Source organism: Bos indicus, chromosome 10, assembly GCF_029378745.1.
Source record: "Bos indicus isolate NIAB-ARS_2022 breed Sahiwal x Tharparkar chromosome 10, NIAB-ARS_B.indTharparkar_mat_pri_1.0, whole genome shotgun sequence".
Lineage (NCBI taxonomy): Eukaryota > Metazoa > Chordata > Mammalia > Artiodactyla > Bovidae > Bos > Bos indicus.
The window spans coordinates 53,821,228-53,833,540 of NC_091769.1; the positions used below are offsets into that span (position 1 = coordinate 53,821,228).

Consider the following 12,313-nt stretch of genomic DNA (forward strand, 5'->3'; position numbering starts at 1 on the left):
TTACAAGAACAATTAAATGAAGAGGAAACAGGCAATCTACCTGAAAAAGAATTCAGAGTAATGATGGTAAACATGATCCAAGATTCCAAAAAAAGAATGGAGACATGGATCAAGAATATGTAAGAAATGTTTAACAAATCTAGAAGAACTAAACAAATAAAGACAAACAGTACAATCACTGAAAAAAAAACATCAGAAGGAATCAATAGCAGAATAACTGAGGCAAAAGAATGAAAAAGTGAGCTGAAAGAGAAAAATGGTGGAAACAGATGCTGTGGAACAAAACAGAAAAGAAATAAGGACAGTCTGAGAGACCTCTGTGATAACATTAAATGCACCAACTTTCGAACTACAGGGGTCCCAGAGGAAGAAGAAAAAGAGAAGAGCCTAAGGAAATACTTGAAGAGATTACAATGGAGAACTAACCTGATATGGGAAAGTAAACAGTCACCCAAGTCCAGGAAGTACAGAGAGTCTCATACAAGATAAATAGAGGAACACACTGAGACACATTATAATTTAACATATATTAAAAAAAATATTAAAAGCAACAAGGAAATACTCATAAGGTTATCAGCTAGTTTTTCAGCAGAAACTCTGCAGGCCAGAAGGGAGTGGCATGATATATTTATTTAAAGTGATGAAAGAGAAAAACCTACAAAAAAAGAATACACAGCAAGAATCTAATTCAGATCAGCAGAGAAATCAAAAGCTTAACAGACAACTAAAAGCTAAAAGGATTCAGTACCACCAAAGCAGCTTTACAACAAATGCTAACAGAACTTTGGGGCAGGGGGTCAGTGGGGTGGGGAGGAAGGGACGCAACACCACAACTAGAAACAAGAAAATCAGAAATGGGAAAGCTCACTGGTAAGGCCTTTGGGTTCGATCTTTGGGCTGGGAAGATCGCCTGGAGAAGGGAATGGCAACCCATTCCAGTATTCTCACCTGGAGAATTCCATGGACGGAGGAGCCTGGTGGGGTCGTAAAGAGTCAGACATGATGGAGCAACTAACACCTCAATTATTCATATTTATATATATAGATTACTTTATCAAAACCTCACAAGAAATACAAACCAAAAAAAATATAATAGACATACACACAAAAAAGAAGCAACCCATATACAACAAAGACAGTCATCAAATCACAAGAGAAAAGAACAAGAGGAAGGAAAAAGACCTACAAAAGGAAACCCCAAAAATTCAGAAAATGGCAATAGGAACATATATATTGATAATTACCTTAATTAAATGTAAACAGATTAAATGCTCCAATGAAGAGAACAATAACAAAGATCAGTGAAACTAAAAGCTGGTTCTGTGAGAAGATAAAATTGTAAGAATTTAGCCAGCCTCATCAAAAAAAAAAGGGAGAGGACTCAATAAAATTAGAAATGAAAATGGAAAAGCTACAATGGATGCTACAGGAATACAAAAAATCATAAAAGACTATAAGCAACTACATGCCAATAAAATGGACACCTAGAAGCGGACAAATTCTTCAAAAGATACAACCTTCCAAGGCTGAACCAGGAAGAAAGAGAAAATATGAACAGTTCAGTCACAAGTACTGAAATTGAAATTGTGATTAAAACCTTCCAACAAACAAAATTCCAAGACCAGATGGCTTCAAAAATGAATTACATTAAACATTAAGAGAAGAGTGAACACATACCCTTCTGAAACTCTTCCACAAAGCTGGAGACAAAGGGAACATTCCCAAGTTCATTCTACAAGGGGACGATCAGCCTGATCCCAAAACCAGACAAAAGACATCATAATAAAAGAAAATTATAGGCCAATATCACTGATGAACACAGATGCAAAAGACCTCAACAAAATACTAGCAAACAGAATCCAACAACACATCAAAAGAATCACATACCATGATCAAGTGGGATTTACCTCAGGTATACAAGGATTGTTCAATATCTGCAAATCAGTATGATAAACCACACTGAATTGAAGAATTAACAACATATCATCACAATAGTTGCAGAAAAAGCTTCTGACAAAATTCAACACCCATTTATGATTAAAAAAAAAAAAAAAAACAAAAAACACCTATCCAGAAAGTGGGCCTAGGCAGAAGCTTATAGTTGTTTAGTCTTTAAGTTGTGTCCGACTCTTTTGCAACACCAAAGACACTGTCGCCTGCCAGGCTCTTCTGTCCATGGGATTTCCGAGTTAAGACTACTGGAGTAGGTGGCCATTTCCTTCAAGGGGTCTTCCTGATCCAGGGATTGAAACCACATCTCCTGCATTGCAGGAAGATTCTTTATCACTGAGCCACCTGGGAAGCTCAGAAAGAACCTAATTCAACATAATAAAAGCAATATAGACAAACCCACAATAAACATCATTCTCAATCAGTTCAGTTCAGTTGCTCAGTTGAGTCCTACTCCTTATGACCCCATGAATCATAGCACTCCAGGCCTCCCTATCCATCACCAACTGCCGGAGCTCACTCAAACTCATGTCATCGAGTTGGTGATGGCATCCAGCCATCTCATCCTCTGTAGTCCCCTTCTCCTCCTGCCCCCAATGTCTCCCAGCATCAGGGTCTTTTCCAATGAGTCAACTCTTCGCATCAGGTGGCCAAAGTATTGGAGTTTCAGCCTCAGCATCAGTCCTTCCAATGAACACCCAGGACTCATCTCCTTTAGAATGGACTGGTTGGATCTCCGTGCAGTGCAAAGGACTCTCAAGAGTCTTCTCCAACACCACACTTCAAAAGCATCAATTCTTCGGCGCTCAGCTTTCTTCACAGTCCAACTCTCACATCCATACATGACACTGGAAAAACCATAGCCTTGACTAGACGGACCTTTGTTGGCAAAGTAAGATCTCTGCTTTTGAATATGCTATCTAGGTTGGTCATCATTTTGCTTCCAAGGAGTAAGTGTCTTTTAATTTCATGGCTGCAGTCACCATCTGCAGTGATTTTGGAGCCCAGAAAAATAAGTCTGACACTGTTTCCACTGTTTCCCCATCTATTTCCCATGAAGGGATGGGATTGGATGCCATGATCTTCGTTTTCTGAATGTTGAGCTTTAAGCCAACTTTTTCACTCTCCTCTTTCACTTTCATCAAGAGGCTTTTTAGTTCCTCTTCACTTTCTGCCATAAGGGTGGTGTCATCTGCATATCTGAGGTTATTGATATTTCTCCCGGCAGTCTTGATTCCAGCTTGTGCTTCTTCCAGTCCAGCGTTTCTCATGATGTACTCTGCATATAAGTTAAATAGGCAGGGTGACAATATACAGCCTTGACGTACTCCTTTTCCTATTTGGAACCAGTCTGTTGTTCCATGTCCACTTCTAACTGTTGCTTCCTGACCTGCATATAGATTTCTCAAGAGGCAGGTCAGGTGGTTTGGTATTCCCATCTCTTTCAGAATTTTCCACAGTTTATTGTGATCCACACAGTCAAAGGGTTTGGCATAGTCAGTAAAGCAGAAATAGATGTTTTTCTGGAACTCTGTTCCCTTTTCCATGATCCAGTGGATGTTGGCAATTTGATCTCTGGTTCCTCTGCCTTTTCTAAAACCAGCTTGAACATCTGGAAGTTCACGGTTCACGTATTGCTGAAGCCTGGCTTGGAGAATTTTGAGCATTACTTTACTAGCATGTGCTGCTGCTGCTGCTAAATTGCTTCAGTCGTGTCCGACTCTGTGCGACCCCATAGACGGCAGCCCACCAGGCTTCCCCAGCCCTGTGATTCTCCAGGCAAGAACACTGAAGTGGGTTGCCATTTCCTTCTCCAATGCATGAAAGTAAAAAGTGAAAGTGAAGTCGCTCAGTTGTGTCCGACTTAGTGACCCCATGGACTACAGCCTACCAGGCTCCTCCGTCCATGGATTTTCCAAGCAAGAGTGTGAGATGAGTGTGATTGTGCAGTAGTTGGAGCATTGTTTGGCTTTGCCTTTCTATGGGATTGGAATGAAAACTGACCTCTTCCAGTCCTGTGGCCACTGCTGAGTTTTCCAAATTTGCTGGCATATTGAGTGCAGCACTTTCACAGCATCATCTTTCAGGATTTGAAATAGCTCAACTGGAATTCCATCACCTCCACTAGCTTTGTTTGTAGTGATGCTTTCTAAGGCCCACTTGACTTCACATTCCAGGATGTCTGGCTCTAGGTCAGTGATCACACCATTGTGATTATCTAGGTCGTGAAGATCTTTTTTGTACAGTTCTTTTGTGTATTCTTGCCACCTCTTCTTAATACCTTCTGTTTCTGTTAGGTTCATACCATTTCTGTCCTTTATCAAGCCCATCTTTGCATGAAATGTTCCCTTGGTATCTCTAATTTTCTTGAGGAGATCTCTAGTCTTTCCCATTCTGTTGTTTTCCTGTATTTCTTTGCATTGATTGCTGAGGAAGGCTTTCTTATCTCTCCTTGCTATTCTTTGGAACTCTGCATTCCAATGCTTATATCTTTCCTTTTCTCCTTTGCTTTTCACTTCTCTTCCTTTCACAGCTATGTGTAAGGCCTCCTCAGACAGCCATTTTGCTTTTTTGCATTTCTTTTCCATGGGGATGGTCTTGATCCCTGTCTCCTGTACAGTGTCACGAACCTCCGTCTATAGTTCATTAGGCACTCTATCTATCAGATTTAGTCCCTTAATCTATTTCTCACTTCCACTGTATAATCATAAGGGATTTTGTAGGTCATACCTGAATGATCTAGTGGTTTTCCCCACTTTCTTCAATTTAAGTCTGAATTTAGCAATAAAGAGCTCATGATCTGAGCCACAGTCAGCTCCTGGTCTTGTTTTTGCTGACTGTATACAGCTTCTCCATCTTTGGCTGCAAAGAATATAATCAGTCTGATTTTGGTGTTGACCATCTGGTGATGTCCATGTGTAGAGTCTTCTCTTGTGTTGTTGGAAGAGGGTGTTTGCTATGACCAGTGCATTCTCTTGGCAAAACTCTATTATCCTTTGCCCTGCTTCATTCCGTACTCCAAGGCCAAATTTGCCTGTACTCCAGGTGTTTCTTGACTTCATACTTTTGTATTCCAGTCCCCCATAATGAAAAGGACATCTTTTTTGGGTGTTAGTTCTAAAAGGTCTTGTAGGTCTTCAAAGAACCATTCAACTTCAGCTTCTTCAGCATTACTGGTTAGGGCATAGGTTTGGATTACCGTGATATTAAATGGTTTGCCTTGGAAACAAACAGACATCATTCTGTTGTTTATGAGACTGCACCCAAGTACTGCATTTCGGACCCTTTTGTTGACCATGATGGCTACTCCGTTTCTTCTAAGGGATTCTTGCCCACAGTAGTAGATACAATGATCATCTGAGTTAAATTCACCCATTCCAGAAGCACGCTGGCTGCAACGGACCATGCAGAAGCATGCCAGCTGCAACAAACCGTGCAGAAGCGCAGCCAAGAGGAGCTACCCCTCGCCCAAGCTCGGGGGGGCAACTGAGAGTGCCAGGCTGCGTCAGCACAGGAGTGGCAGAGAGGAGCTACCCCACATCCGAGGTCAGGGGAGATGGCTGAGAGGAGCAACCCCACGTCCAAGGTCAGGGGCGGTGGCCGAGAGGAGCAACCCCACATCCAAGGAGCAGTGGCTGCGTGGGTGCCAGAGGGCCGAGAGGAGCTACTCCACATTCAAGGTCAGGAGGGGTGGCCGTGAGGAGATACCCTTCGTCCAAGGTAAGGAGCAGCGGCTGCACTTTGCTGGAGCAGCCGTGAAGAGATACCCCACACCCAAGGTAAGAGAAACCCAAGTAAGATGGTAGGTGTTGCAAGAGGGCATCAGAGGGCAGACACACTGAAACCATACTCACAGAAAACTAGCCAATCTGATCACATGGACCACAGCCTTGTCTAACTCAATGAAACTAAGCCATGCTGTGTGGGGCCACCCAAGATGGATGGGTCATGGTGGAGAGGTCTGACAGAATGTGGGCCATTGGAGAAGGGAATGGAAAACCACTTCAGTATTCTTGCCTTGAGAACCCCATGAACAGTATGAAAAGGCAAAATGATAGGATACTGAAAGGGGAACTCCCCGGGTCGGTGGTGCCCAATTGCTACTGGAGATCAGTGGAAAAATAACTCCAGAAAGAATGAAGGGATGGAGCCAAAGCAAAAACAATACCCAGTTGTGGATGCGACTGGTGATAGAAGCAAGGTCCGATGCTGTAAAGAGCAGTATTGCATAGGAACCTGGAATGTCAGGTCCGTGAATCAAGGTAAATTAGAAGTGGTCAAACAGGAGATGGCAAGAGTGAACGTGGACATTCTAGGAAACAGCGAATTAGAATGGAATGGGTGAATTTACTCAGATGACCATTATATCATTCTCAGTGGTGAATACTAAAAACATTTACTGTAAGATCAGGAACACGACAAAGATGTCTACTCTTGCCATTATTATTCAACATAGTTTTGAAGTCCTAGCTATGGCAATCAGAGAAGAAAAAGAAAAAAAGGAATCCAAATTGGAAAAGAAGTGTAAAACTGTCACTGTTTGTAAATTACGTGACACTATACATAGAAAATCCTAAAGATGCTACCAGAAAACTACTAGAGCTCATGAATGAATTTGGTAAGCTGCAAGGTTAGAAAATTAATACATAAAAATATTTTGTATTCCTGTACTAACAATGAAAGATGAAAGAGAAATTAAAGAAAAAATTCCACTTAGTGTGGCATCAAAAGAATAAAACATCTAGGAATATACCTACCTAAGGAGACAAACATGGATAGAGGAGCCTGTTGGGCTACTGTCCATGGGGTCGCAAAGAGTCAGACATGAATAAGCAACTAAGCACAGCACGGCACAGCAAGGAGACGAAAGAATTGTACTAAGAAAACTATAAAATACTGACGAAAGATATCAAAGATGACACACAGATGGAGAGATATACTATTCTCTTGGATTGGAAGAATCAATATTGTGAAAATGACTATACTACCCAAAGCAGTCTATAGAGAGTCAATACAATCCTGATCAAATTATCAATAGCAATTTTTCACAGAATTAGAACAAAGAATTTTACAGTTTGTATGGAAACACAAAAGACCTCATATGACCAAGCAATCTTGAGAAAGAAAACAGCTGGAGGAATCCAAGCTGCATGAATTAAGACTATACTACAAAGTTACAGTCATCAGAACAATATGGTACAGGCACAAAATCAGAAATATAGACCAATGGAACAGGATAGGAAGCCCAGAGATAAACCCACACACCTATGGTCAACTAATCTATGACAAAGGAGCAACAATATACAATTCAGAAAAAACAGTCTCTTCAATAAGTGGTGCTGGGAAAACAAAACAGCTACATGTAAAAGAATGAAATTAGAACACTCCTTAATAACATATACAAAAATAAACTCAAAATAGATTAAAGACTAAATAAATGTAAGGCTTGATACCATAAAATTCCTAAAGGAAAACATAGGCAGAGAACTCTTAGACATAATTTGCAGCCAAGAACTTTTTCAATCCACTGTCTATAGTAATGAAAATAAAAACAAAAATAAATAAATGGAAACTAATGAAACTTAAAACCTTTTGCACAGCGAAGGAAACCACAGACAAGAAGACAACCCTCAGAATAGGAGAAAATATTTGCAAATGAAGCAACTGACAAGGGATTAATCTCTGAAATACAGAAACAGCTCATGTAGTTTTATAACAAAGAATCCAATTAAAAAAAAAAAAAAAGACTGGGGGACTTCCCTGGAAGTCCAGAGGATAAGACCTCACCTTCCACTGTAGGGGGTGCAGGTTCCATCCCTGGTCAGGGGGCTAAGAACCCACAAGCCTTGTGGAATAAAGAAACACAAAAAATATTTAAAAGACGCAATATTGTTAACAAATTAAATAAACACTTCAAAAATGGTTCAATCAAAAAAAATTTTTTTAATGAGTGGAAGTTCTAAATAGTAATTTGTCCAAAGACATACAAATGGCCAAGAGGCACATGAAAAGATAATCATCACTAATCAATAGAGAAATGTAAATCAAAACCACAATTAGGTATCACCTCACACTAGTCAGCATTCAGTTCAGTTCAGTCACTCAGTCGTGTCTGACTCTTTGCGACCCCATGAATTGCAGCACGCCAGGCCTCCCTGTCCATCACCAACTCCCAGAGTTCACTCAGACTCGTCCATTGAGTCAGTGATGCCATCCAGCCATCTCATTCTCTGTCGTCCCCTTCTCCTCCTGCCCCCAATCCCACCCAGCATCAGGCTCTTTTCCAATGAGTCAACTCTTTGCATGAGGTGGCCAAAGTACTGGAGTTTCAGCCTTAGCATCATTCCTTCCAAAGAAATCCCAGGGCTGATCTTCTTCAGAATGGACTGGTTGGATCTTGTGGTCCAAGGGACTCTCAAGAGTCTTCTCCAACACCACACTTCTAAAGCATCAATTCTTTGGCGTTTAGCCTTCTTCACAGTCCAACTCTCACATCCATACATGACCACTGGAAAAACCATAGCCTTGACTAGACAGACCTTTGTTGGCAAAGTAATGTCTCTGCTTTTGAATATGCTATCTAGGTTGGTCATCACTTTCCTTCCAAGGAGTAAGCGCCTTTTAATTTCATGGCTGCAGTCACCATCTGCAGTGATTTTGGAGCCCCAAAAAATAAAGTCTGACACTGTTTCCACTGTTTCCCCATCTGGTTCCTCTTCTATTTGCCATGAAGTGATGGGACCAGATGCCATGATCTTCGTTTTCTGAATGTTGAGCTTTAAGCCAACTTTTTCACTCTCCACTTGCATGGCCATCATCAAAAAAATGTACCAACAATAAATGCTGGAAAGGAGGTATAGGAAAGGGAACCCTCTTGCTCTGTTGGTGGGAATGTAAATTGTTACGGCCACTATGGAAAATAGTATGGAAGTTCTTTAAAAAACTAAAAACAGCGCTTTTATATGATCCCATTCCTTGGCACATATCCAGAGAAAACTATAATTTAAAAAAGATACATGTACCCCAGTGTGCACTGCAGCATTATTTACGATAGCCAGGACATGGAAGAAGCAACCTAAATGTCCCTCAACTGAGGAATGGATAAAGATGTGGTAGATATATATAATGGAATATTACTCAGCCATAAACAAGAATGAAATAATGCCATTAGCAATGACATGGACAGACCTAGAGATTATCATACTGAGTAAAGTAAGCAAACACACAAAGACAAATATCAGATGATGTCACTCATATGCAGAATCTAAGAGAACAAATGAACTTATCTATAAAACTAAAACTGAGTCACAGATCTAGAAAACAAATTTATGGTAATGAGGAAGTAAGGGGTGGGGAAGGGATAAACTGGTAGACTGGGACTGACATATACATACTACTATATATGAAATATGTAACTAATAAGAACCTCCTATTAGCTCAAGAAACCCTACTCAATACTTTGTAACAGCCTATATGGGAAAAGAATCTAAAAAACAGTGGAGATATTATATATATATATATATGTATATATTACTCACTTTGCTGTACAGCAGAAACTAACACAACATTGTAAATCAATTATACTCCAATAAAATAAAAAACCTCACACATTCTCAAGTCTCACCCCATACTACTGAATAATAAAATCTGTGGCTGGGACCCAGGAATCTGTTTTAATAAGCCCTCCAGGTAATTCTGACATGTGCTCAAGTTTGACAACCAGTGCCCTGGTAATATAGCCCCTTGTGTTATATATATATTGGAAAACTGATGTTCAGAGAAGGATTTAAAAGACTTGAGAGACAAGAAACATTTTTCCACCATTTATTCCCACAGTGTCTGGCATGTAATATGGGCATACAATAAAGATTTGTTGGAGGAAAAAATGAATGCCTCCTCCAAAGAGTTGTGCTATCACCTAATGATGGTGCTAGTCCAAACAATATAAACCTAACTTACCAGAAATATACATATTCCTAATGAGTGTGTTTCTTTGAAAAGATATGTTCACCATGACATCAAGAATTATAATTTTTTTTAAATTTTATTTTATTTTTAAACTTTACATATTTGTATTAGTTTTGCCAAATATCAAAATGAATCCATCACAGGTATACATGTGTTCCCCATCCTGAACCCTCCTCCCTCCTCCCTCCCCATACCAATAATTTAAAAACTATTACTTTTGAGTGTTGCGTAAAAAAGGAAGTTACCAAAGGTGACCACTAACAAAACTATTCCGTTTTTCCATACCTTGTTATTTTGCCGTAGTTTACTTAACTCTAGTTTATACTTTTCTGCTTCTTCTAGAGCTCTATTTAAGCGAACTTCCATGGCACTTTGACTAGCAACAGCCTGTTTTTGTAGTCTTCTTTTATTCTCTAATTCCTGTACAGCAAAAGAGACAGATAAAACATTTATAAACATAAGTTGTCTCTGATATTTTCAATATTTTCCATTTCTATATTCCTCGCTTTCTCCTAAATTATACACAGACACATACACAGCCAGAGACTGAACACTGAATGATAGAGGTTTCAGGGAATTCCCACGCTGAATTGGTTTTAGGAAAATATATCCTTAAAGATATAGTCACAAATCAGGCTTTCAGATTGCTTTTTGTTTGGAATTTTCTGCCTCTTTTTACTGATCCCAAGATATAGTATACATTTCTTCTGTATTTACTTTATAAACAACTTTTTATAACCATAGTTCTCTTGGAAACCTCCCAAAACACCAATTTAAGACATAAATTCTCTCATTAATATTGTGCTTGTGTAAACCCGATAAAATATATCATTTAAGAAATATCTGTTAAATACAGAACATTCTACATTAGCCAGATAAGAAAACCCCAATTCTGAGCAAAAACAACAGATTTTAAGGATATTTTTCACATCCTGGTGTGGGTTTAGACCTGCACTTCTTCAAACAGACTAAGAGCTGCTGTTGAAGAATCTACAGGCCACACAGGAAGAAACATGAACATATAGAATAAACTCCAAATTCCATCCCAATCTGGCACCATAATCTCATCTACTCCTACAAATGTACCTTCAGCTCTATGGGCAGTACTTGCTTGGATCTCTCCTGAAGAGTCATGATGTTTCTTGCCTCTGACCTTTTGCTCATGCTCTTCCTTCTCCCCTGATTTCTCTCCACCCCTCATTTTTAACTGGCTAACACCTATTCATCCTTTAACCCTCAGTTAGGGCTATACACTAGGGTTTTACCTTCTCCCAGGAGCCTTTCCTCACTATCTTCTCAGGCTGGATGAAGTACCCTTTCTTTAGAGATTCTATGGCACATTGATACATATATCATAGTGCCTGCTTGTGTGGAACTGATCTCCATTTACTTAATTTCCCTCACTATCCTGTAAGCTCCTTGAAGATAGGAAGTACTTTAATTTCTATGTTCCTAGCACTTCGGTGGCAAATAAAAAGCACTAATACCATGTTTACTGAACTGAATTTATTTTGTAATACTTAACTCACTCTACTTTGCATGCCCTACAATGTCTAGTACATCGCATTATACAAAGCAGATAATAAATATCATGGAATTGAAATGATGCAGTTAATAACAGAGTTGTCTGTTTTCTTCTAATTTTTTCTCCTGGCTATATCACTATGTTTTATTTGAAAACTGATCTCCTTGGCTCTGAGTAATTAAGGGGAAAACAAAACAAAACACATGCTGCTCTTTATGCAGGTTTCTAAACAAATCAAACTGTGTCTGGATACCATCTGCTCTCACCAGCCTTCTTCACAGCTTTGTGGGTGGTAGCGACACTAAGAGCAGCCTGACTTCTCTCACTGTTCACATGGAAAAGGCAGATTCTCATTAGCTACCAAGGCCACAGTTCTTGCTGCTTCATTTCAGCCTCTTCTCATAAGAATACAGAAATCAATCTTTGCCCTTCTCTTTCTTGCTAGAGACTCTGTAACCTACTCCACAGAAAAATGAAAACCCTTCTTTACTACATGATGGTCCCCTATCAATAAATCAATACTAAATCAATACTGCCCCATTTCTTGGGAAAAGTGAAAAAGAAAAAGGATACAAGAATAGTAAAGTAGGAAATAAAGTTTTCCTATATGAGAAAATCCACTAAGCAAAGGGTTAATCTTATCAAAAACTTGAAAAGCTTTCTGTTTTCAGCTATGCTTAAGTACTTTTTACAAAAGAAAGTACAGACAAGATACCAATGTTATTATTGAGTATTTTTAAGATGAAAACTCTCTCCTACAACAAGTTTATTATTACCCTATAAATTAAGAAGTTTACATGTTGCTAGAGAAAAATTTTATAAAATCACAAGTCCTGAAGTTTATACTAACTTTAAAAGGAAAAGCTGGAT

The 12,313-nt window shown here is 39.3% G+C and overlaps 1 protein-coding gene across 9 annotated transcripts in view; it reads right to left on the reverse strand.

Moving 5' to 3' along the window:
* The window catches only part of TEX9 (testis expressed 9), a 237,233-nt gene that overhangs the window by 25,407 nt on the left and 199,513 nt on the right, over positions 1 to 12,313 (reverse strand). For 8 of the 9 annotated variants that reach the window (XM_070796693.1, XM_070796692.1, XM_070796694.1 and 5 more), the window contains one exon: positions 10,204 to 10,338. The exons of the other annotated variant lie outside the window; for it this stretch is intronic. In XM_070796693.1, the coding sequence (XP_070652794.1) occupies positions 10,204 to 10,338 (135 nt within the window). The remainder of the gene's footprint in view (positions 1 to 10,203; positions 10,339 to 12,313) is intronic. 9 annotated transcript variants of the gene reach the window in all.